The 27,258-nt window shown below is 23.5% G+C and overlaps 2 protein-coding genes across 4 annotated transcripts in view; one reads left to right on the top strand and one right to left on the bottom strand.

The window, feature by feature from the left end:
- Positions 1-1,368: 1,368 nt before the first annotated feature.
- Positions 1,369-12,436, bottom strand: LOC129608952 (fer-1-like protein 6; the record flags this gene model as incomplete). Its single annotated transcript, XM_055520759.1, is given in 20 exon segments — positions 1,369-1,377; positions 1,458-1,518; positions 1,606-2,054; positions 2,117-2,237; positions 2,308-2,486; positions 2,559-2,695; positions 2,775-2,926; positions 2,997-3,134; positions 3,197-3,737; positions 4,328-4,526; positions 4,581-4,718; positions 5,057-5,221; positions 5,340-5,840; positions 5,929-6,167; positions 8,560-8,566; positions 8,647-8,747; positions 8,813-8,825; positions 9,083-9,179; positions 12,008-12,309; positions 12,365-12,436. Coding segments are annotated over 20 exon segments (3,621 nt in total), but the record flags the coding sequence as incomplete, so codon positions are not given.
- A 13,029-nt stretch (positions 12,437-25,465) lies between these two features.
- The window catches only part of LOC129609329 (transient receptor potential cation channel subfamily A member 1), a 34,981-nt gene continuing 33,188 nt past the window's right edge, over positions 25,466-27,258 (top strand). For all 3 annotated transcript variants that reach the window (XM_055521299.1, XM_055521297.1, XM_055521296.1), the window contains exon 1: positions 25,466-25,585. In XM_055521299.1, coding sequence (XP_055377274.1) covers positions 25,562-25,585 — 24 coding nt within the window. In that variant the 5' untranslated portion in view covers positions 25,466-25,561. The remainder of the gene's footprint in view (positions 25,586-27,258) is intronic.

Genomic DNA, 27,258 nt, shown 5'->3' with positions numbered 1-27,258 from the left:
AACGCACACTTAATTTTTTTGCTCTTTATTTTATGTGATTTTTATATTACAAAATCAGGAGGGCTCTTCATAAGTTAAAAATTGAATATAGGTGTACTTTTAATTACGTAAAAAAAATTATAGAATTCAATAATAAAGGTTTTGCAAAAGTGTATTGTATTTGGCAAAAACTTGTTGTATAATACCAGCAACAATTAAGTGGAGGAGCATATTATATCGGAGCGTTCTTTAATATTTTTTGTTTATTCGGTTTTGTTCCCAAACCGAGTAGTTAGGAATTTTCTAGAATGGTGTGAAAACCATACTTATCTGTAAAATTTCGATTCATTCGGATGGCATTTTTCCACCCCGAAAATTTAGTTTGGAAATTTTCAAACTTAATCGATCATAAATAATTTTACTGAAAACGCTTATTTCTTTTCTGAAACATGTTACGTTAGCATATCAAATTTTTCTATTATTAATTTAGAGTATGCATAATTAATCTGAAAATAAAACCTTCTAAATAAAGAAACAAATTTAGTTACAGGTGCACTATTTCACTATTTGAGATTTGAGTATAGAAGTGGAGTTGAAATTTTTAACTTAAGTTCAGAAATTTATTAGAGATTTATAAGAATACATGAACAGTAGCTGGGAGTAGTTTATAATGGAGTACTGTATTAGAAAATAGTTTTAATTGTACAGATATTTTTTTTTTTAATTCTTCATTAATTGTAATTTTAAAGAGCATCTCTCTTCTAATTATTTTAACAATTTCCGAACTTACGAAATAAATGGTAAACACCCAAAAAGCTAATGAGGACTAAGAGAAGATGTTGATATTAATATCCCACTGCCAGAAGTAGATTACATTCAGAAGCCTATTTAGCACATTTCCATTGTCTTAGAAAGTTTGTGTACATCAATTACATTTACTGGTTTTTTGAAATTTTGAAAAATATAAAAATCAAATTTTATTTTAAAGAAAACTGAATTTTATCATAAACAACTTGATTGGCTCATTTCTGTGATAAAAAAAAAGAAAAAATCAACTTTCATAAAAAAAGCTTATAATTTCCTATATTTGAACCTAAAATTATTTAATAGGTTTGTGTCTCAGATGAATAGATATAAATATTTTTAAGCTGAATAGGTAATAAACTTTTCAATGCTTTTTGTTTCATTATTTTTACGTTAACTAATTTCTAAACACAAAAGTGTAATTAATTTAATAACAGATGACTCTGCAAGTATCGAATTTGAAAAACCAAATTATGAAGAAATGTTTATTAAGATTGCAGCATTCATAAAATATTTGTTAAATGTTTCAATTTAAATTAATTATTAAGTTTTAATTTTAAAAATTGAATATAAAATTCTTATATCTCAAGAAGTCTGAATAAAAGAGCATAAATAACAAATAACATACAAATTAAAAATAAAAAATAGATGCAGCATTTCTTAAAAACTGGTACTATAATAAATTTTAATGATTTTATTGGATTCGTGAAGGGATCAAATGATGTTTTCGGGCGACTAAAACAAATGAAACAAATTAAATATAATGTTAATTTGATATTCAGAATAAGGCCTAATATTGTAGTATCTTATTGCGTTACTTACTTTGGTTCTTTTAATGCTTTTGGTGGATTACGTCCTAAGCCGACTGGATCATTCAAAGCTTCTTTGTCAGTTAAAATTTCTAATTCCATTTCAATTTTGCCCTTCAATACAAATTAAAATATACATACATATTTCTTTTTATAGGAGAAACTATACGAATTTCAACTTACCGATACTTCATAACCATTTGTATTATTATGACCACTACATGGAAACCATCCTTTAACTTTCTTTTCTTTAAATAAGTTTATTAATCTCTTGCCATCAGTCTTTAAATTACAATTCCTTTTCGATTGACTTGGTTCTGCTAAATTTGATAAATTAATTTCTAAAGATCCTAGAAAGTCATTTGCCGAAAATTTATCTAAATCCCATATTTGCAAACTAAATATTGGTGGCATTTTAATTTCAGATGAATCTTGAAAACGTTTTCGTTTTGTGACCACTAACTAAAATTTATAAATAATTTCTAAAATATTAAATTTTAAAATAATTTTTCAATCGACACTACCATATCTTCATTTTCAGAATATTTAAATGGAAATACCATTCTCCAATTGAAATTTCCAACTCCTGAAAGAGATCTGTAATGTATATCTGTACGTTGAAAATTATCGACATTATCAAGCCAACTAAAAATATTTTAGAAATTCAATAAAAAATTTCTGCATTATTTTATACTTTTCTATCACATTTAATCACCATTTTACATAAATATCAGACATTTTTGTACCAAAAATATTTGTTTCATCCATTTTTACATCACCGGTATTATAAATTATAGCACGTAATTCGTAATTTTTGGGTGGAATAGGTGTAATATTAATTGGTTCCGGAATATTTTCATAATCAAATATTTCTATCCATAATTGTAGTTTACCCTGATTTTCAAATTTGTTTTTAGAATTACTAAGAAACTATCTTTTAGATTATTTATTGAATATTTTTAGTACTTGTTCTATTCCTGGACTATCTTCTCGATAAAGTGACCTTGTTTCAACATGTTCAGGTACTAAATTAAATCCAATTTCTGGTATTTTATGCAGATTTTTCAAAGCCGATAAACTCAATTTTTCTTTGAAATCTCGATCTACAACAAAAAAAGTTTCACTTTAATTTTGGTTTGTACCGTTTTCAGACGATAATTTATAAGCGGCCGCCTATGTTACCGTATTGAAAAATATTTGAATCTTCAAATTTTATTTCATTCACAATAATACAATTTTCTAAATAAATTGGTTCCTTTAAATTATATTTTTCACATATTTCTTCTAAAAGGGCACTGGGTTGCTTATTGTCACGCCATTTATTGTAACCGTCTCTGCAATTATTGAATATAAGGAGATAATTAAAACTACATATACAAGTTAATTTGATTAGCACTGCTTAACCTATCGTATTCATTAGATATTCCTACAGTTGCCCTAAATTTTGTTCGATATCTATCTTCTAAGTCAATTGTTGTAGTTCCTATTAGCGTATCAATACAAGAACCGCGATCAAATAATGAAATTTGTAAAATATTATCCCTGAAATTAATGAAAAAAATTTAATTATTAAATAAATCAAACTAAACAACACCAGTATTTACCTCGGTAACATGGCATCTAATTGATAACGTTTACCAAAAATTGGATCACATTGATTTGGTATATAATTAGTACGATCTATTATACATTTTTTTCCAAGTTTTATTTTTATAAAACTATCTGGTGGACTATTTTTATCATGAGATCTTAAATGTAATCCTTGAACAATATAAATTCGTACAACAATTAAATTTGTTGCATGTAATAATTTAATATCATTTAATTTTTTAATTAATGGAATTTCAGATAATTGGTAATTAGAAGCAGAAGGTGTCTGATAATTTTCAAAATATTCAATTTTAATTTTACATTTTAAATTACAATATGATATTTCTTTAATTGAACTATTTGTATTTTGTTCAATTCCTTGAAATAAATCAATATTGTCAGCCCAATCATGAAAATATTCAAATTCAGATTGCTTTTCCAATTCAGAATTGTAAATAATTAAATAATGTTTTTGATTTTGCGTATAATTATTTCGAAAACGATTTATTGAATTATAAAATTTTGTCCACCATGTATACTCAGAAGTATCCGAATCTAAATTATGTGATTTAGAATTGTATTTGAAAAAATTTTCAATATTTAATGACATAAGTTTCTTAATATTGCTAACATTAATTGTGTTTTTTGAAACTCCAAGCAAGAATGTTCTCTCATTTTCAAATTTCAAATTGTTTGTACCTAAAAAAAAATATAAAATAAATATCAGATTGAAAACTACTAGTAACTTAAGCACACAAAGAATTAAAATGAATAATAAAATGAAATCATCTACCAAAATACAGATCAATACTTATTCGGTAATACAACTTTAGTTGCTGAATAAAGAAGATTACAAATTGATGAATTTTTACATCAAAGCTTTTCTCTAATCAAAAATGAATTTGAAGTCTTCTTTATTCAGCAACAAAAATTGTATGGCTGAATAAATCCAGTTGGCATTAGATCTACATTTTGATATTTGCCTAATTTTTAAACAGAATTAAATTTAAAATCGAAAAAAAAAACAAAAAACACTACACAATTCAGCTGATTTTTCTAATTGCTGAATTTTTTTAATACTATACAATATTTATGGCAATTATTAATTATTCCAATTTCAAGATTATTTTCAATTTCATTTTTACTTATTTTAAAATATTCAGCAAAACGTTTTCTATTGAATGTAACCCGACTGGAATGTTTACTTCCAATAATTTTAACAGGGAAAATTTTTTGATGAAAATATTTACTAGGATTTGATATCATTGCTGCTCCAATAGGTTTGTCTTTTTCAATATGTTTTATAACAATCGGTGGCCAATATTCTAATTGTTCTGCGAGATCCTACAAAAGAAATGAAAATTTCAAAAAAACAGCATTAATATTGAAAATTATTACCACAATTCCAGATGAAAACGATTTTAGAAAATTAATATTTTTTCCATATTTTATTTTATCTAATTTCGATTCTAATTGTATATTTCCAAATAATACAATAATTTTCGAATCAGTATTAGAAAATGGCATAGAAAATTTCTTAAAATTTCGAATTCCAACAAATATTATTTCAATTCTGAAAACAAAAAAAAATTTAATATCACATGCACGTTTAAATCATCTTCATTTCGATAACTGAGAAACGCAATTTTCAGATAAAATTAAAATCAAAATTTTGAAACAATGATAAACAGGATTTAAAAATCATATTAACGGAATTCAAGATTATTTAGAAGCAAAATGATGGCTCTGATACGAGTATAATATCAAAGTTTTTTAATATTGAAAACACGTGCTGTATAATATTTGCGGTTTATTCAATGTAAAAATCCAATACATTCTTACTTAAATTGTTTTAATAAAGGACAAATTTCCACTGGTAAATCTTTATATATTTCAATAATTGGTTTTTCTTGAGAATTTTCGCCAAGCTTTTCACTGTCGTCTGAGAATTCAATAAGTTCACAGGACATTAAAATTTCAACTGTACTTGATCCATTCAAATAGATATTAATCCATTTTAAAGGATTAATAGAAATGCCCTTGAACACAAGAAAAAAATGTCAATAATTTTTTTTTTATAATATTTCTTTTTACACTGTTATGGTTTTCAATTTATTTCCTATATATAATAAGCAAGTAGTTTTTTGTTATACTAACCTCAAAATTCTTTGATCCCATGTCATATTCATTAAATTTAAAAGCAGCAGGTATTAAACCACAACCTAAATATTCGAAATTTCCTAAACCATCATCATCAAAAACTTCAATACTTAATTGAATAGGATTTTCTGAATACCATGTTGCTGGACCTTTCAATTTAATATCATTAATTATTATTTTTTCATTCCATATTGGTGATAAAGATTCTTTAATAACTTCTGTTTCATATGAATTATTTAAAATTGTAAAACGTATTTTAGCATCACATAATCCAGTTTTATCATTACCAGGACGTATTTTTGCCTGATATAAATATATATGACATGATACAATAGTTGGTTCATTAAAATTATATTCAAATATTTTATTTCCCATTCGAAATAAATCAATATCTAATAATCTTTCAGTATATTCTTCTTCAGTTCCAATCCAAATTAAACTGTCAAATTTTCCATAAATACATCCACATTTATTACAAGTGTGTTGACATTCAATTGACTAAAAAATAATAATTTAAAATTTTATTTTCAGATATTATTATTATATAAGAATATTTTAAATTATTCAATTAAATTAAAACTCATACTTTCATAAGGATTTCATGACGGATTCCACTTAAATGACTCTTACAATCCTCTCGTTTTGTATAAATAAATTCTTTTGTATTTAAAATTTGAGCTGCAACAATATTTTGTCCTATTTCTAATTGAAAAATTAAATATGGCCAGACATCTTGTACACGAGATTCTAATATTTCATTTAATTTTCTTATTTTGGATTCAATTAATGTAAGAATTTCTTCAATTTCATATTCAGTTGCTTCATCTTTTAAATTTTTTTGATATTTTTCAAATTCATTAATTAAAATTTTCTTTAATAAAATCACAGAAAAATTATTATCGTGATATTAATTGTAGTCTAATATTTTAAATAAAATCGCATTGATTAAATACGTTAAAGTTGAAAAAATTAAATTTTAAATATAAAATTAGTTTCCAAAAATTTTATTTAACTAATTTAAATTTTAAAATGTTATAAAGACTTTACGTCAATGTCATTAAAAAATAAATTATTGACATATTATTTGCGTTCCATTTACAAGTTCAAATTACTCATGAGTAGCAAAAACTGAGCGAAACTATACTACCTCAAACAAATGTATAAATGATCTGTGCAGTTTTGTTATTTTTTCCGGTAGATGGAAATAGAATTTTTGATTTGCAAAAGATGAATCATGTGTTTTTGGCAATAGAGCCAAAATAATTCCGTTCTATTTACAAATCGTTCTATTACAAATTACGCATATAGGCTCATGAGAAATGTGAACGTGTAAATGGAACGTAAATAACAAAAAACAAAAAACTCTTACTGCCCCCATACGGAAATTTTAATTTTTTATATGAAATGTAGAAATAAGTAAAGTTGAACGTGGAACTTTTTTCTTATTTTTTAAAATAAATCATTTTAAGTAAAAAAAAAAAATAAAATAATTTTCGAAATTTATAGAAAACGAAAGGGTCAATGAAATTTTTTAATTATTTTCTACCCAAATTATAATTATAAAACATCGCAATATCTAAATTTTTTTTTTCCTCTTTTTTTTAAACAACCGCGTCAATATTATTCCTTTTTAATAATGAACTTTTACTTAAACTAATATCGACAACAATAAACTCTTCAATTATGATATTTTTTCAAAAATTGTTACCCATAGTAATATTTAATTATTACCCAGAATAATCCTCTCATCCAGGATCTATAACCTACCACAATACTGAAAATAGTACTTTAACCGTTTAAAGATCATAGGCGGTCGAAAGGAACGTAATATTAAAAATAAATTAGGAAAATAATATATGTATACCTTTGTTTTCTTCTTATTAAGAATTCAAAAACAAATTCATACATATATATATATATATATATATATTTATATATATTGTATAATATTATTAATTTTAGTAATCAATCTATCCATTACATTTAATAATTAAATCTTTTCATCTCTCATTAATTCACAAAATATAAGAAATGCAAAAAAAAAATTAACTTACAAAAAAATTTTCCAAATATTTTAAACGATTTTTATCCCAATTAGTTAAGTAATGAATAGAAGAACCATGGTAATAAAAATGTGATTTACCATTATTTTTACCATAAAATGCTAAAATATTGGAAATTATATTACGTAAATTTTTTACTTGTTCAATTTCATCATTAAAATTTTTTCTTATCCTTAAAATTTTAAAAGATTCCAATTGTGTTTTCTGAAAATATATAAAAATATAAAGAGAAAAATAAAAACATAAATTAAATTAAAAATATCAAAAACAAAATTTGTAAACAAAAAAATAGAAAAAAAGGACGATTTGATAGGAAACATAAGAATTTTTGGAAATTTTATCGCGTAGTCTTTTCATTAAAACAATAAGAAGAAAAAACGATAGAATTTTTAAGATCACATTTCCTCTAATCGCCATAGGCAACAACAAATTATTAATAAAATCAATATTGTCCTTTTTATTTCAAATCAACTCTTTCCTTTAAATTAATTCCTTAGCAAAATTCTTTAAAAAAAAAAAATTAAAATAAAAGACAATTAAAAAATAAACTTTTTATATATCGTAGCTAACGGCCAGTTTTTTCTTAATTTTATTATTATTTTGCATATTTTTAGGAGAAATTTAAAGGTTATGACATATTAGTTGCTCTTAATTACAACATTGTCTGAAGTTTTGGTTAATGTGATTCGAAATGGTTAATCACCCCTCAAAGGTTGGAATTTTATGCTTTACCATAATTAAATTATTCATTAAATTTTGTCTTCTGTAAAAAATTTAATTTACAATATTGAATGAGACATAGGTCATAAGTAAAATTTTTAAATGAACAACATAATTAGTACATTTGAAAACAAACTAGGCTTAAAAATTTTAATCTTCGTTTCTTATATCCTATTTCGGAAACAAACATAAAGATTTTCAAGTTTTATTGTCCGTTTGTTTGTCTATCTATCAGCAATAACCCTGATCTACAAATTTTTTTTCTAAAGAGTTGTTTAAAGCAATTGGTCATCTCCCGAAACCTATTTAATTCGAATATATAATATAGAAAGAGCAGTTGTAAGAGCAATCATTACAAAAACAACTCATTTCCGTGGAATTTATTAAGATTATAGTATGCTTTATACAAGTTTTGTACATGACAACTTAAATACCGGGATGCTATTCCAATAAAATAACATCATATAACAAGAATAATTTTAAGTTTAAGAACATCCAAATCCAATACAATTAATATTTACCAATTCTTTTAAAAAGCTCTGTATAAAATAATCCACTTCATATTTCTGTCTTATATCAGGCCATGTTACCCTTAAGACAATTGATTTCATATTATTATTCTCTTCCAATGAAAAATATTTCAAATCATTTAAATTTTCATAACTATTTAATTTTAATTCGTAACACTCTGAGCTATATTCTAAAAATACAAAAAAAAAATTAAAAATTTTGCAAATTTCATTTTAATATTAATAGATAGAATCAAATTCTATAACTTCAAAATTGTAGTAAATATATCGCTATATAAAACATACTTCAACTCATTATGATCTGTTATTATTGTGAATAGTTAATTAACGAATTGCTACACAATTTTGAAGTTAGTGATATTAATTGTCAAAATATACCAGCAAATTTAATTTTGAATTTTATAAAATTTTCATTTTTTAAATGTATAAAATCTCCTTGTAATATTAAACATTCAATTATAAATTTTTCCTCTTTCCACCACAATTTCTCATCAATTGATTGGATTTGTTTTTTTAAAATAATTCTTTTTAAATTTTCATATTTATTAAATTCAGAATCAATTGTTAAAAGTAATCTACCAATATAAGTGTTTACATTATCATTTCCATATAAATGTATAAAAGTTGGACCAAATTTTGGAAGTTTTTCTAAAAAAAACGAGCAAAAATATTCAATTAAATTCCATAATTTCGTAAAATATAAAAAAATTTAATGTCTTAGCTAAATTTAGCAATTTATGCGTCAACTGAATTAGATTTATAATAATTTGAATAATGCGGTATTACTACAAGTCTAATGTTTAAGTGACACGTAGTATTACAATGTAAAATTCTAGAATTTTCTAATGATTGTGTTACTATTTAGTTTAATTAACGAATTTCGAATGTCTAATAAATTATTAATATATTATGTAATTTATAGGAAAATAATCATTATACAATGATTTTTTTTCCTGATTATTAATTTCTTATAGACAGTATGTTCTAGGAATTTTTTCGAATATTACATAAATTTTGCGTATATATAAAGTCAATAAATTTCCTAAATATTTCATAATATCTACATTTTCATTATATGTTAATGTAAAAATTGTTATTCTTAATTAAGTTTTCAAAAATTTTCAATAATATTATTATCATTTACTTTAAGTCGATAACATAAATATCGAATTTCAAATTTAATTAATTAATCAAAAAAAAATCGAATTAATTTTATATTCATATAAAATATTGTATTTTGATATTTTCAACAAGGATTCTAGAATTTTAGGTCTAATAGACAGAAAAAAAAAACGAGGTAAGAAATTCAAGAAAACGGAAAAAAATACAAAATGATTTTTTTATATAATTTTTCCTAATAATTATTTTACGGAAAATTTCATTATTGAAATATGCAAATTTAATATTTTGATTATTGGAAAAAAAATAATAGATAAGGCTTATTAGAATTAGAAAAAATTAATACTTAAAATTAATGTTGGAGGCAAAAAATCTACACTAAATATAGATTTGGTTGGAGATTAATGAAACTGGTGGAGTTCAGCTTATATGGCATAAATACATACTGTATTGTAACACAATTTTCAATGCTTTTTGTATAAATTTTATCCTGTTTGCCTGTGGTAGATAATTTTCTGCCAATTTTAAGATGAATTCGATTGAACATTATACATGTCAACTAATAAAACGCAATACAATATTTAATACAATAAAATACAATAAACAATATTTAATAAAATTATAAAGGCATTCTAAACCACCCTTTGTAAAGACTCCATGTGGTATAAATCTCCACATGTAATGGTCAAATTTTGAAGTACTTAATAAATTTTGAAGTACGTAACTAATTACACCGTCTATAATTTTAACCAGCTGACATAAGCTAATATGATTACTTGAAGAGAGTTGAAATTGAAATTTTGAAGAGCAAACCAAACAGTGACAAAAGTGCCACTTTTATGTTATCTGAATGTCAAGTATACCAAATTTGATTTTTTGTTGACAAATTTTTTTTTCTGTATAATTTTGACTTTTGCCATTTTTAAATTTATAATTAATTATAAAAATGTAAGTACTACAAATGAATATTTACAAAAATGCAGATCGAATGTTAATTTAACTTATGCAATATTTAAAAAATGTATTCTTGAATAGTCAATTGACATTAGTTGAATGCACATAAAGTTTTAAACAATGTAAGTTATCAAATGTAACCGGAAGACGGATGGGCTAAATTTGCAACACTTTAAAAAAAAATTACTGAATTTTGAATTCAAATATTGCACTCAGTTTCTTCCACACTCATAATGAGTACAAGAGTGATATGCGGCAGACACAAATTCTTATAATAAATTGATTTCTTAAAAACTTACCATTAAATAAAATATTATCAATATATAAAATATATTCCGAAATAATTTTATTATTTTTAAATATTTCAAATTGAATAATATTTGTTAAAGATGGAAAACGTGAATTAATTTCAAATTTTTCATTCCATTCTGGTGCTGCAGTACCATTACACGTGGATGTTACTCCCTACAATATATACAAAGATATAAAATTCTAATTTTATAAATTAAAATATTACAATCAAGAAAAATCACTTACATTTAGTCCACTGAATGAAATTTTAACATGATAATCACCTTTAACTTGAAAAACACCACCATAAATTGAAATTATGAACTTTACACACTTTGATATTTCATTGGAAATTTCTTCTTCAAATAAATTTCTATTTGTAAAAGAGGAAAATATATATATATATGCATGTGATTATAGCATACTATTTTTTTATTTATAATTTTTTCATCAAAAAAAATACAGGATGTTCATTAAATTATGTAACACGATTTCTGTTGAATTCAAAAATGTTGCACTATATCAAAAGTCTAAGTGAAAGCAAGTGTAGAAGACAAGTAAAACAGAGTAGAATTTATTTATTTTAAACTTGTCAAGTTTATTTACTATTCATTATGAGAAGTTACATTCTCGGGTACTAATTTCTGTATTGTTCTCAATAAGAGTTGCCTAAAAATACATGAACTCAAATCTAATGTATTTAGTCAAAGTATTGAAAAATTGAATTGAGTAAAAAACTCAAAATTACAGAACGTAAGCGTACGTCATTTCAAAATTTTTTATAGAATTTAAAATGTATTCGACTCTACAGTATACTTTTCACGGAAAATTAACTTAACAACAAAAATATCAATAAGTATTGATAATCTTCCAAAATCCATTCCGGTACATTCAACTTTTCAAAATAATTACCATAATTAATGAACACTTTGTATATAATGTACAATACAAAAAATTGAAGAAAACAAAACTAGTAGCCTTTATTCACTTTTCAATATCATCATCGAAATCAATTTTCATTTTCTCAATCGGTATATAATTACGTGAAATGATCGTTAAATCAATTTGTAAATATCCTCTTGGAATATCATTACGTTTCCCATAGGGTGATTCTAATTTCCCCCATTTCTTAAAAAATAAATGACCAGTTTGATTCCATACATTTCTCAAATCAATTAATAATTCCCCAATCATTTTGTCCTTTTTATTACAAAATCTTTGTTTAACTTCAAATAAAATTTTCTTATTTAAAAGTTCTATAACTGAACAATGCAATTCAAAAACGAAATTCTGAAAAGGAAAATTAAATTTTATAGAGAAAATTTTTTACAATATTATTACCTACCTCATTATAAAATGGATTAGAAGATTTCTTAAAAACTTTTGTATATTTAATTTTTTTATCCAATATTATTTTAACATAAGTATTTGCATTTAAAACTAATAAATTTGAAGCTTTACGAATTAAAATACAAATTAAAAATTCTTGTTTAATTGAATTAAAACATTTAAAATCAGAATATTTTAATCTTGGATTCAGTTGATTCGACATTTTTGTTTTAAATTCTGTTGTGAAGATTTTTTCTTTTAAATTCTTATTTTCACTTTCAAATAATAAATGCTATGTCTACTTAAAATAATTATAATTGTAAATTGATTTCCAAAAACTAATATTAGAATTCTTATATTCCAGGTTTCACAAAACTTGTTTTTAATACGTTACCTAACTTAAATGAATACTGAACGCGGCAAATTTTTAGTTTAACCACACTAATCGAATTCAAACACGTTTGCCGTGGCGTAATTTCAGGAAATATTATTATATAAAATTTTATGTTACGGAAATAAATTTTGACAACCGCATACCGCGATAAATTTCAGTGCGTAGTGCGTTATATTTTGATACAATTTACTTAATATTTATTTTCCTCATTGTTATATTCTTCCATTTTTGCACGAAAAGCTTTATATTCTACCAAAGAGTGAACTCAAAAAGTAAAATTTAACACTACGTAAGTGTTGTTACGGTGTTGCTGTAACAGTTCTATATTATATTGCTATGCTTATTGGTGTTGCGATAGCACTATTCTGAACATGTTAAGTTTTGTTAATGATTGTCAAATTATCATGCATTTAAATTATTCACTTTCATTATAGAATATAAATATTGCACGCATGCACAATAGTTTCTATTATAAAAGTATCGAATTAAAAATCTTACTATAAAGCGATAATATTTTTTTATTCAATAATTAGAAATTTTTATTAATATTTTTTGGTTCGCAAATTATGTATGACAATAATTATGTTTTGATATGTTAGTTCTATATAATATTGAAAAGTTTGAAATATATGTGCTTGACATAATGGTATGAACTGATTTGTAGGTTTTTAAAACAGACTCATACGAAAATTCAACGTTTTTGCTTATGTATATTAAAAATTTGCAATTTGAAATATAAGAATAATTTCGAAAATTATATACACACATTTACACATATTTTAAAATCGAAAATAATTCATCATTTCAAATTTATTCAACATTGTATTGAAAATCCAAAAAATTTCTTTAAAAATTATGCACATTAACAATATTTTCAAATTGGTTCAATAACGACGATTAACAACTTCAAAATGGATATCAAAATTTTGTGAACTAACACAAGCTTGTACAGAAAATTCGAAATTGTTTCGAAAATATTTACACATATAAATACTTCAAATGAATTAAAAAATTAGGCATACTACAAATTTTAAAATTAGTTCAAAATGACAGCATTATACATTTTGTACAGTGTAGGTTAAAACGAGTCACACGAATTGTACTCTTGCAACTGTATGCAAACACTTGAGAAGTGTGAACAATTCATAAAAAAAACGCTTATAATGAAATAAAAAAATTACAAAGAAATTCAATCAAATTTTTTTTTGATATTTTCATGAACTTGAATTTTTGTATTTACATAATAATTAATAAATCTCAATTGCACGCTTAAATATTAAAAATATAAAAGGAAATCTTTAAAATTTTAATTTAATACCCAATCACCCTCACTTTTACAAATATTACAACAATGGAATTCACTGAAATTTTGCATACATACACAAATACATAATTTGAATTTTTAAAAAATTTTACCTTAATTTTTTTTATATTTTTGCAAATTTTACTTGGCATACTCCAATTTAATATTTCCAAATAAAAATCCTTGAACTTATACAATAAAAAATTTTGTCCTCTCTCATATACATTTATTGACGCACACACTAAAAAATATGACATAATAAATTTGTTATGTTCGAGAACACAATCAATTCAAATGGAAATTAATTATGAGTAATTGAAAATATAAAAAAAAAAATCTTAGTAAAAATTAAAATTAAATTACTTGGGAATAATAGAAAATAATACAAAAAAAAAAAATAACAACAAAAAGCACAAAGGATAAAATAAAATATTTTTGTATAATAGTCGAGATCTTCTTTACCCTTTTATTTGTTTGTTTTTTAAATAGATTTTTTTTTATGAGGCTTCATTGAATTTCAAGAAGAAATTTTTCGCTTATTTTTTATATATTTTTTCTATGCAAAGAATTTGTTATACAATATGTTTATATTGGGGTTATACTGGGCACTTGCTTTTATTAAATCAAAAGATGTTTCCCATATCAAATGATTTTCGCTCGTAGTTTTCTACATATATCAATATTATATGCAATATGTCAAGTTATTTTACAAAGAAATTCTATCGGAATTTTAACTTTGTTTCTTAAACTTCAATAAATTTCCGTACTGGTAATTTTATTAATATTTTAGAATTAGGTATAACATTTAAAAATTAATTGTGTAACACAATTTTCATTATTATTAACTTTTATTATTGACTACAACCTATGAATATGTGATCCTTACTTGTATAGCTTTTGAATATAAGAAATATAAGGGTCTATTATAGGCACTTCTACTTAAAATTTCTTTTAAAAAAAATTTTTGAATAATAGTTTGAGTTCATGTTGGCAAATCTTACTCAGATCTTAAAATGTAGTGCGTTTGTGAGGCAACACTGTAAAAAGCAGATCGTTTTTGTGTAAAAAAACTTTGAAAGATCTACTCTTATATTGTCAGCATGAAAATTAATGACTGACTTAAATTTTACAAAAATACAATTAAAAAGCTATAATTATAAGTAATTATAAGTATTTAGTTTCAAAATTTTATTGTCATTTATGCAGTGCTGTCAACTATTTTTAAAAATAGAGTTGATTCCTTCAGTGTTTAAATTTTCTGCTTTGGAATAGGGCAAACAGAAGTAGAATTAAGTTTTAAGATCTACTAACATGAAATTCGCCGAAGTTTACACTTCCTCTAATTTAAGAAATGGTATGTTTAATATACAATCATTTAATTTTTATGTTTTCTGGTTTATTAAATAGACTAAATTTAAAATCAATTCCGCTTAATCATCTAATAGTATTTCAAATATTTTTAAATAAAAATTTCGAAGAACATAACTTTAAAAGGAATCACTTAATAGTTGCTTTCTCAGAAAAAATTTTGCCTAATTTTTGGATGAAATTCTACATTGATCTTGCATCTAATTATTCTGCTGAAAATTTCTTTTCATAACATCATAATTTATTTTTTCAAATTCTCTTTTAAAAATATATATATAATTTTTTAATTTAATTATAAATATTTATATAATAAATTACTCAGAAATCGGTTAAATATTAAAACTGAACAAAAACTGTGTATATAGAGTTTAAGAAACTATGGTACAATTTATTTTATATTATCATTAAAATTAAGAGTCTTTATATACTTATATATTGTATCAAAAATTAAAAATACAACAAGAATAGTTTGAATAATTAGAGATTCTATTATTATAACATGAAAAAATAATTAACCTTTTCAGGCATATCGAATAAATTATTGTATTGGAAATTAATTTTAAAAATGATATTATAAGAATTCTTATAATTCATATTATAAGAATTATACAAATGGCCCCTTATGCACGATTTGTTCATAAATGGATAACGTTTATGAATTTAATTAAAGAAGAGCAATAAGCCAATTGAATACACAATAATACTAAGTAGGTCATTCAACGATTTTTTTTTAAGAATAAGCTTAACAGAAAATATCAATTTTAGATGTCCTTGTCCTCACTAATTAAAATTAGAATAAAATTCTTAATTCTAAAGAGCACAATTGAACAAAGATTTTAATTTATTCGATAATTTTTATGTCAAATTTCAAAGTCAATTCTTCTATAAAGGCTTTACAGGATGATTAAGCAACAAGTTGGGAGTCATACAGCATCGGGTAGACTTATTCGCATTACCCAACTCTACAAAAATTAAATACAGCGAGAATTAAAAGTAAATTTTAGTGATAATTTTAATAATGTTTAGGGATAAATTAAGTTTACATAATTGTTAGCTTACATAATTGAGTTTTAATAAAAACCAATTAAATTAAATTCAATTGACATTGGTATATTGTCAAATATTTAAGAGTCACTCTCAAATAGAATTAGTTGTCAAATACTCATGTTTATATACTTTTAGTGTGAGAAATAACTTAAACTTGAGATTAAATTTAAATCTGAAGAAAATGTAATGTGTAATCCAATCTAATGTGTGGTCCAATATCAATTAAATCTCATGAAAAAATAGAAAAATATCATGGAATAAACTAAATTTTTTGTTTTTTTGCTTTTTAAAACCTGCAAATACTTGAAATATTTTCTCTCAAAAGTAGATACAAAACGAATGTGATGCGTGTAAATTAATCCAAAATTATTTTCAACTAAATTGTATTTAATATTATTATAAAATATTCTATTCGACATACATTTAAAAATGAATATGTATGTATGATTAAAATTTTATTAATTACCCAACAATTAATTTTAGTTGTTAAAAAATTTACTTTCATTAACTTCAAATTTATTTTTAGGTTAATTTTAGAAGCGTATTGTTTCATTGTGATTTTTAACCTTTACAAATTTACGGGCCGCCTAAATATAAGTTGTAATTACATTTCAGAAGTCTTATAGCCAGAAAATTCAAAATATTAATTAAAATAAAATAAAATTACAATAACAATTTACTAAACAATTTACTTACCCTATATCAATTATAATTTTAATCCAATAATATACTAAAGAAAATGTCGGTATTCCGATAATAGTTGGCGGTATACTCGGCTCTCTTATACCGGCATTTGGTTAAATATAAAGTGCGCACCGATTAAGCAACGCTGATTTGAAAACATTCTCTGAAGAAAATAAATTTTTATTGATTTTAAAAATAATTAATTGAATAATATCAATAATCGCAGAAAAATATCAAATATTTAAAATTGAAATAAGAAAAATAAAGAAAAATTGTGATGACTTCTACATTGTAAACAATTCTTGATAAATTTTTTTTTTCACCTGTTATTCTTTAAGAACTTTTTCTCCGAAAACAATTCATTTATAATATGTACGATGAAAATGAAATTTTATTTTCTACTTCAGCTTTACTAAATAAAAAAAAATCTAATAATATTTGCATAATTGAATATTGTATAAAAAACAAATTTAGAAAAATTATGTAAAATATCAAATAATTTTATAAAAATAAATAAAATTTTCTACAAGCTTTATAATAAATAACTTGTCAAATTCAACATACCCTCACAAATATCAAAAGAAATCAATAAAATTCATAAAAGAAGTAGTATAAATTTATAAAATAAAGTAAAGCACCTTATTTTTTGAGGTGTTAGGAGCGAATATATTAAAAAATAATGATTTTCAATTGCGATATTGGCTAAATTCCAATAACAATGATAAAGCTAATATTTAAAAGAAAATGTTCTCATTTTGATGGAATGACAAGGATTTTTAGTATTTTATTTATTGTAGTTTTCTATGATAGAGACTTTATTACCCTTTATTAAGAATATAATTTGAAGGTATAAACATTTTATGCCTATGTATATATTGTATTCGTGTTTTTCTGAATTGCCATGCTTAGGTCAAACAAAATAATGTTATATTTATTTTAGTCAAACATTCCTACCCATAATATTTATGATTCTTTTATGTCCATTAAACGATTACTTATGCATTATGTTTCCAATTTCCAAATAAATAAAGAATGTAATTAATAGTTTTTAGTGCTATAGTCAATAGTAGCATAATAGTATTGTTAAAATGTTAGAACTATGTGTACGTACTCTGTTGCGGCAATAATGTTAATAATTTTTTAAATACTCTCCCGTTTTTTTCTTTTTGGAATAAAATTCTTATATTTACTCGCTATTAAGTGACATTTAAGTAATTTTTTATTAGATGTAAAATAGTAATTAAATTAATCAAAAAATAAATTTTGGTATTTAGTATATTAAGTTTAATGCTGTCTTCTAACAGTACAGCATGTTATATAAATAGTATTTGCAAAAAAAAGACAATTATGTATGTGTTAATTTGCAAATTAGTGAAGCATTCAGAGGAAAATATATAGAATATAAAAATGTAAGTGTACAAGTGTATAAAAATTACTAATTACTAAGATTATAAACTGCACAAAAAAATATACTTACTGACCTTTCTATTGGTCTAATACATGAGCTTCAGGTGGATGTCCGGGTCTCTCTCTCTTACTACGACTACTTCTACTTGTGGTTAACTAAAAATTAAATCAATTTTTATCAATTTTTTGGCTGAATAATAAGAAATACGAAGGCAAATTCTTTCTAGGGATGGGTATCATGATCATTATTCAGATATATAAAATATATAAATATCGCGATATTCGTACATATTTAGTAATAAGATTCCGATGATGACGGGTAGGTATTTTGAATAGCAGAATTGACATACTGGGGGAGTTAATAATTAATTAAGTAGCATTTTTTAATTAAAAAGAAAAATAGAAGCTTTTCAGCCCCTATAAATTAACATACTTCGGTTTATCGCTAAAAAATTTTCAATTAATCAAAATAAGTTTTAAAATTTGTGTATTTTCTTATATGCAAACTTGAACCATTCTCATTTTCTATCCGTAGTTTTTCTATTTGTTAAAATTTTACACAAAAAATAAGAAACAATTTTTCTTTTTTGAAATATTCATGTCAGTCATATTGGAATAGGTATAGGTATAGGAAACGTCAAAATATCGGTATTTTCAATTCGATATTATCCACGTATCGATATTTGATTTTGAAATGTTTACGATTAATTAGCAATCAAATTTCTTTTTGCACATCTCAGTGAAAAATCAGATATGTACCTAGTTGTCTCGTACTTTTCACAAAATTACTTTAAAATAAAATGAAAATTTTAATTACATTGGAATATTATGCTTATAATAATTATGTGTGTGTTTGCACAACAAATTTGTTTTTTTTAATAATTCTGGCATTTTCCAATATTAATCTCAAAATTAATTAAAATTTATTAACTAAACAACACCGATAGGAAAGACCAGGTTAAAAATTATTCCCTTGTATTCAATACATACAAACATATTTTACATTTTTATACAATAAAATCCTTTATTTCTAAATAATCTAAAACAATATTTAATTCATCATTGTTATACAATGTTACTCTTGTTGTTACAGAATGATTGGACCTGTGAGATCATAACTGTTTATAGATTGAGTAGTATGCAATATATTTACATATACATACGTATATTAATAAAGCAACAAATTAAAAAAATAAAAAAAAATCGAAAAATAAACAAATGTACATATATAAAATAATATTTATAGATGGAATGAATACATTGACTTTATATTATCTTCCTGTGACTATATAACACAATTATATACAAAAGACACACTTTTGCATACGATTAAAGAGAACCGTTTATAAGTGATACATTGAGTTAGTGTAGACACCATATATATATACATATGCACATTTAATATTCAAAATACTAATTATTTGAAGTGTCAAGGGATGAATATTTTTAGAATATGTAGCTACGCGCAAAAAATTAAATCATTTTTTTTTTTCCTTTTCTACAATTTTGAGTGAAGAAATTTTCAGTTTTATACAAGTTGCCTTAACGCTCGGACGTGGAAAACAAAAAAAAAAAAAAACAAACTTTATATTTTAATTAAAATAAAAAATAATACGGAAAATTTTTTTTAAATAATTTTATTCACTACATATATACATATATACAATACGTATACATACATACAGGTGTTAATTTACACATATACATCGAATGTAATTAAAATAATATAATTTATATTCGCAAACACAGGTGTCGCCAATGTTAATATAATATTTATTTATTTTATAATAGAAATTTAATTTAAAATTTCATAATACCGTTAAATAATTATATAAATATTGTGTATGTGTGTGTGTGTTTTATATGCACACTCAACCATATTAACAGAATACGCAATTGGATATAACAGATTGGGATAACTCTGTGTTTTTTTTTTATAAAAATTAAAACAAGAAAAAAAAATAAAATATTTATAATTAATTTTTTAATAAGTTTTTAATTAAAAAATAATTACAACATTTAATAAAAATAATTAAATTTATTTAATTTATATTCTAAGTACAAAAAAATTAAATATCATTAAAATTGCAAACGGCTAAAACTAAATTAAAATATCTTTCAACTGTATCAGCTTAAGCATCGAATATTTCACATATTTTTGCTTTATTTTTTGGAATTTATTATAACTACAATCCAGAATATTAATTAAATATCCCAAAAATAATTGAGAATAATTTTAAAATTAAGCGCTTATTTGTTATATGAGAATATGAGAATATTGTTATACAGAAATGAAAACTTACCTATAAATTATTAAATATATTATGGATTAATATTTATTTTTCATAAAAGAAGATTTAAAGCCATCTATCGGAATAAATGTTTGTAACAATTTCTCTCAACTACTCCTTTAAAAACGCTTGTATATTTAGGCGAACCTTATACATATATTCTGTTATATATTCGATTGGAGTGTTAAGAAATAGGCAGAATATATAAAATATCAATGTGATAAAAAATTGTAAGAGTTTATCATAAAATTTTTAATGGAATATTTCGTATATTTAAGAAATAACTCTATTAATTTCAAATTCATTTAAATAAAATTAAGAAATCAAAAAAAAATAATTAGAACTGCAACATATGAGACTCTTGTATGTAGCAACCCGAATTTATCAGAATTAAAATAGTTATTGTAAATAGGATGACTTGCTCTTAAAAAAATATGGGGCCTCATAGATGAATGTGTTGTAATGTTACCCTATAATTGTACAAAAATATTATATAAATACCAAATAAAAGAAAATTCACAACATTTCCATCGATTCGTATGTATTTCACACACACTTGAGTAAAAAAAAATTTTTCCTAAAATAAGTATACAAAAATAATTCAATTCATGAATATACTTTCCTTATTAAATATTTTCATATTCAATATAAAATTATTATTATACAATAATTGAAAATTAAATATATATATATTTTTACGTTTATTAACGTATATATAAGATAAGGTGTGTACGATAATTAAATATTTTTAATACTATGTAAATATTTACATTATATGAAATATTACTTATTATTTACATTATTGAATTATAATTTTATTACGTTTCATTTCGCTAACATTAATTTTATGAATTATTTTCATTTTAGTCACAATTAAAGACCAATGTTGTTATGCTTGGATTCTTCAAATATGAAAATTATTAAAATTTTCACAAAAAATTTATTTGATATTCGAACGAAGGAAGTTTTTTAATAAAACTGTTAATAGATTTACATAAATACTATTATAAATATAAGAAAAATTTGGAAATATTTAAAATAGTATGAAAATTATGGAAGATCACACTAAATGATTTCGTATAAAATCTCTATATTATAGCTATACAGTAAATCTCAGTAATAGCTACAGCTAAATCCAAGTAAAAGTATATTAAATTTTAAATATAATTCAAATTTTCAGAAGCAAATAAGGAAAATGCTTGAATATTAATTTTATTTCTAATTAATTATTAAAAAAATCCTGCTTTTTTAGTCACTTTCTTTATTCACTTTCAAATCGAAATAATTGGATATATGTCATTTTCTCAACACTATTCCTCATTATTTTCTCGCAATGACAACTGCATTTGTCACTTTTAAAAACAAAGTGAATGAATGGTAATTAAATTTTGTATCGACTTACGGATTTCAAAAAAAAAATATTAATTGTCACTTGAAAATTGACGAACAAATGGATAATTACTCGTTGAGAGTAATGGATTAATAGAGTTCGTAATAAATTGCTCATTTGCTTCTCATTCAGCGAGTAAAAAGGCGAAATAAACATAATCAAACCCTGTAATATATAAATTATTTTCATATAGATTTCAAATGCTTGTACACCTTATATAAATTATAAAATTCAATTAAATAAAGTAGGTATTATATAAATTATAAGAATATGTAAATACAAATTATCTAAAATTAGCTAAAATATAGAAATTAGCATTTTCTAACATTAAATATTAAAATATACTAATTTGATTAATATATGAAATCAAGTGTACTAGCATAACTAATGACAAAATTACTAAATGACTAGAAAATTCAATTTAATACGAAATCTCCTTTGAGAATATTACTCTAATTACTATAAAATATATAATAGCTAATTAACTATATGCTATTATTAACCATTTATATGGAAAAAATATTATTTAACCCTTTTAGAAAAATTATTCAGATTTAGTATTCTACATTAATAAAAGATAATTGAAATTTCTAATTTTAATATCTAATCTAATGTGCTTATAATATTCTAAGCAGTTAATTAAATTAGTTTATTAATTCTTGTTTGACGGTACATACATGAGTTGATTTCCTCCAAATTGAACTCTTATAAATTAGATGCAAAATAATTTCATGCTGCTAATACTTTAATTTTCTGAACCACAGTGAAAAACTTATAATAATATGCTCACTTTAAGCAAAATACTTCAAATTAACTATTCGATAGTATGCTAATCTAGTCGCGTTGCTGCGATATGTAATACAGTCGGTTATTGGTAACTTAAATAGTGGTAAATTTCAATTTGATAATTTGTATTAAAAAGAAACTCGCCTAGTATTTGAAGAATTAAAAATTTGAAGCAAAGCAAAGATAAATGACAATTTTTTCTGAAAACAAATAATTTTGTAAAATTGTAGTTTTTTATCTTTTAGAATAGAGACGACCTAACAGATGAAATTATTGAAATTAATAAGTATATAGCGGTAATACGAGTAAAAGTAATTGTTATACACTTTATTTCTATTCAGATTTCTAAGAGAAATTTTTCTAGGGTTAAAATAATTAAAAAAATTATAATAAATTTTATTATGATTAAAAATGACGTACATATGAAATGGATATCATTATCATTTTTGCGTAAAAGCAATTTGCTCAAACTTTTCCTTTGAAAATCCTTTACTAAAAATGTTGAAGACTATAAAAATCCAAAATATATATGTACATAAAGTGTAGGAATGTATTTTGTAAAATTTTAAATCCTATATTCTCTCTTAATACTTTTTATACCCGTACGAACGTATGTTCGAAGGGTATACTAAATTTGCCTTACCGTTTGTAACTCTAAGAAATAACGATCTTTGATATAGCATCAAGTGTATGTTTTTGATCAGCGTCAAATTCTGAGTTGATTTAGCTTTGTCTGTCCGTCCGTCCGTCCCAACGATAACTCAAAAACTAATTGAGCTAAGTTCACCAAATTTTCACAAATGATTTATTGTAATAAGTGCCAGAACCCTATTTAAATTGGGCATGATCGGATAACTGCCGTACAACTTTAAAATTTATTTGGTTATATCTCAGAAGCTATAAAAACTGTGGTATTGAAATTTCACACAAACGAATACATTAGTAGGGCCAATGTGTCTTATAAAAATCATTGAAATTACTTGGCTCCTTCTGGCACCTGCCATACAACTTTAAAAGTTATTTGGCTATATCTCAGAAACTATAAAAGCTATGGTATTGAAATTTCGCACAAGCTAATATATTAGTAGGACCAATGTGTTTTATTAAAGTTGTTGAAATTGCTTGGCTCCTTCGGGTAGCTGTCGTACAACTTCAAAAGTTATTTGGCTATATCTCAGAAACTATAATAGCTGTGGTACTGAAATTTCACACAAGCAAATATGTTAGTAGGGCCGATGTGACTGATAAAATTTGTTAAAATTACTTGGCTCTTTCTGGTAGCTGCCATACAACTTCAGTAGTAGTTTGGCACACACAGTATTTTGAAAAACACATTGTACTGAAAATTTGCATAAATTAATATGGTAATACGGCAACTTAAAGTCATAGTCTTTCCCATAGTTAATTATGGCATCTCTATTCGCACATAGGATAACAAATTCGTACGGGTATTACAGAGTTGACAAGGTCAACTCTATTTTTTCTCGTTTTTTATTAAATTGTGACCTAAATGACAATTAAATATAAGATATGAGTAAGCTATTATACACCATTTGTATATCATTTAATTAAAATATTAAAGCCAACATAATCATTTGTATAATATTGTGTAGGTACATATTAAATACAGCAAGAACTCGCCAATATGAACTCAAAAATATGAAAAAAGATTGTTTTTGATTCTAATAATAATTGAAATTCTAATGGAATCAGAAAAAAAATTAAATTATTGCTGATTCATGAAATTTTCGGCAAAATAAATTATGATCCAAGAGTTTTTCTGTTTAATAAAATGAAAAATTAAATTTAAATAACAAAATATTAAGTAGCGCAGACCAATAACGTGCAAACAGTTATCGGTAAAACGTTAAGGACAATTCCCTGAAAATAATTAAAAATTTTATTTGACAGAACTCCATCAAATTAATCAAAATCAATTTGTTTTCCAAGGAGTGTTCATTTTAGAGGGTATTCACTTTATATATGTCAATATATAATTTATATCCAAACAAAGAAATACATAAATCACATTAATTGTTATTATTTATCAAATCGAAATAAAATTTAATTACAAATTAATTTTTTTTATTAAATTTTGCTTTCCATTTGCTTTATTTAATCAACGATCATGTTATCAGACAACCACTTTTTCACCAATTATTTAGTTATCAATTCATCGTCTTCAATTCGTCAAAAATTTCATATTCTTATCAGTAAATCAATGAATACAGTGTTGATAAGTGTTTAACATATAAAGTTAGAGTAAAGTGTTGTCACAATAAGGATATCAAGTGTAAAAATTAAATATATTAATTATTTAATGAAAAAATTTAATTCAGAATTTAAAATAAAAATCTAATTGAAAAATATTTTAAAATTTAAAATTTCTTAATGAATCAATTGAAAAAAAGAAATTTAATAAAATGAGTGTTCCGAAATGTTTGAATGATTGTCAAGCTGACATTGAAACAGAAAAAAAAAGTAATGATTTACTTATTGAAACTGGTATTCCTGGTTCTGTAATTGTAGATCAATCCGAAACAATGACAAGGAAACGTTATAAAAAGGTAAGCATTGTAATTTTTTTTTTTTTGTGCAATGCTATATAATGGGGTTTGATGCAATATTAATTGAATTATGTTAAATATTACCAACAATAAAGCATATCAAATTACGTTAAAGTATTGTAAGCCAAAAATAGCCTTAAAAGTTCTTGAATCTGTTAATATGTTAAATTAAATACCTACAAAGTTGACACACCTGAACCTCAATGTCATCTAACTTTAAATTAAAACGAAGTAAATTAAACAAAATTTTGGAAATTTGGAAAATATTTCTTAAAAAATAATTTGCAAACGCATTTTACGATTTTTAAAGTGTAATATATGTAAATATGATGAGCTAGAAAAACAATTGACGTGTTCGTAATATGAATAATTGACCTTTATGCCACCTATGTTTATATTTTAAACTCAATTGATAGTTCGCTTTAATAATGAATGTGAGAGTGATTGTGACTTAATGAAAATTAATTCAAATTAATTTATATAATCTCAACTACAATTTCTTTCAAAATTCAGTTGAAAATTTCTAGATATTTAATAATTTTGTAATTAAATTTGACCGCAAGGGCCTAATCGTCTATCTCGCTATATTATTCGGCATTGTGAGAGGAAAGTGAGTAAAATTATATATATATATAATGAAATTTTCGAGTGAGAAGAATTATTAGACAATTAGAGATATTGCGTGTCTCGTTTTTCCTCAAAATGTATATAACATATTCTAATGTATATAACATTTATTTACTTACCTTGTTTTTGAAAGTGAGACGCTCATTCGATAATTTAAGAAAAAATACAAAGCGTAGTATAAAAACTCAAACAATTTCGATAAAATTTTTGAAGAGTGGTGGCAATATTACTAAGCTGAAATTTAAATAAAAGTTTGCTTATAATTTGAAATCTTTGACACGAACCTATTTTCTAAATGGTGACCTTTACGTGTTTCAAACGATGCAGTCGAGTTGGACACATGAGTCTATAGTTACATTTTCCTGCCTTAATAATTTTGTAATTTAATCGTTAATAATTTAATCGGTATCGCCATTCTCAATAGAAGTTTCTGTCAATTTTAGTATCGATATTTTTAGTGTTTTTGTGACTATAAATTTAAGGATTAAGTGACTTAAGAACCATAATTTTGTTTGAAAATATAAAAAATTAATATTTAAATGTCTTCAACAGCTAAGTTATTTTAAAGTAACTATTAGCCAAAGTAAAAAGAAGAAAAAGTATAAAAAAATATATTTTTAAATCTAGTAAGTTCGGAATGTCAAAAACTAAATATTGTAATACAAAATTAAAAATTCATAATTAATACAAAAATTTTTTTTTTTGGAATTCACAAAATATCTAGCTAAAGGAAACCCAAAAACCTAAATTAAAATAAAAAAAAATTGTTTAAATATGAAATTTTTAGATTTTATCATGGAATTATTTAAAAATTCGGTAGAACTTTTAAAATATGCACATAGCTTTAATTCAAATCAAAATTTTTAATGGAATATGTTATTCTTGGATACAAGCCGCATAGTGATCAAAAGAACTTATATTCCCTGAAGTTCAAAATATGTAAATTATGATTTGGGAGGCAACCACTGTATTAATATTTCCGAAATGGCCATAATTTATAATTTAATGAATGAGGAGTAATGATAATGTCAAAAGAAGTAATGTTG

This window comes from Condylostylus longicornis, unplaced genomic scaffold, assembly GCF_029603195.1.
Source record: "Condylostylus longicornis isolate FDR11 unplaced genomic scaffold, ASM2960319v2 ptg000038l, whole genome shotgun sequence".
Lineage (NCBI taxonomy): Eukaryota > Metazoa > Arthropoda > Insecta > Diptera > Dolichopodidae > Condylostylus > Condylostylus longicornis.
This window is presented reverse-complemented; position numbering and strand designations above follow the sequence as displayed.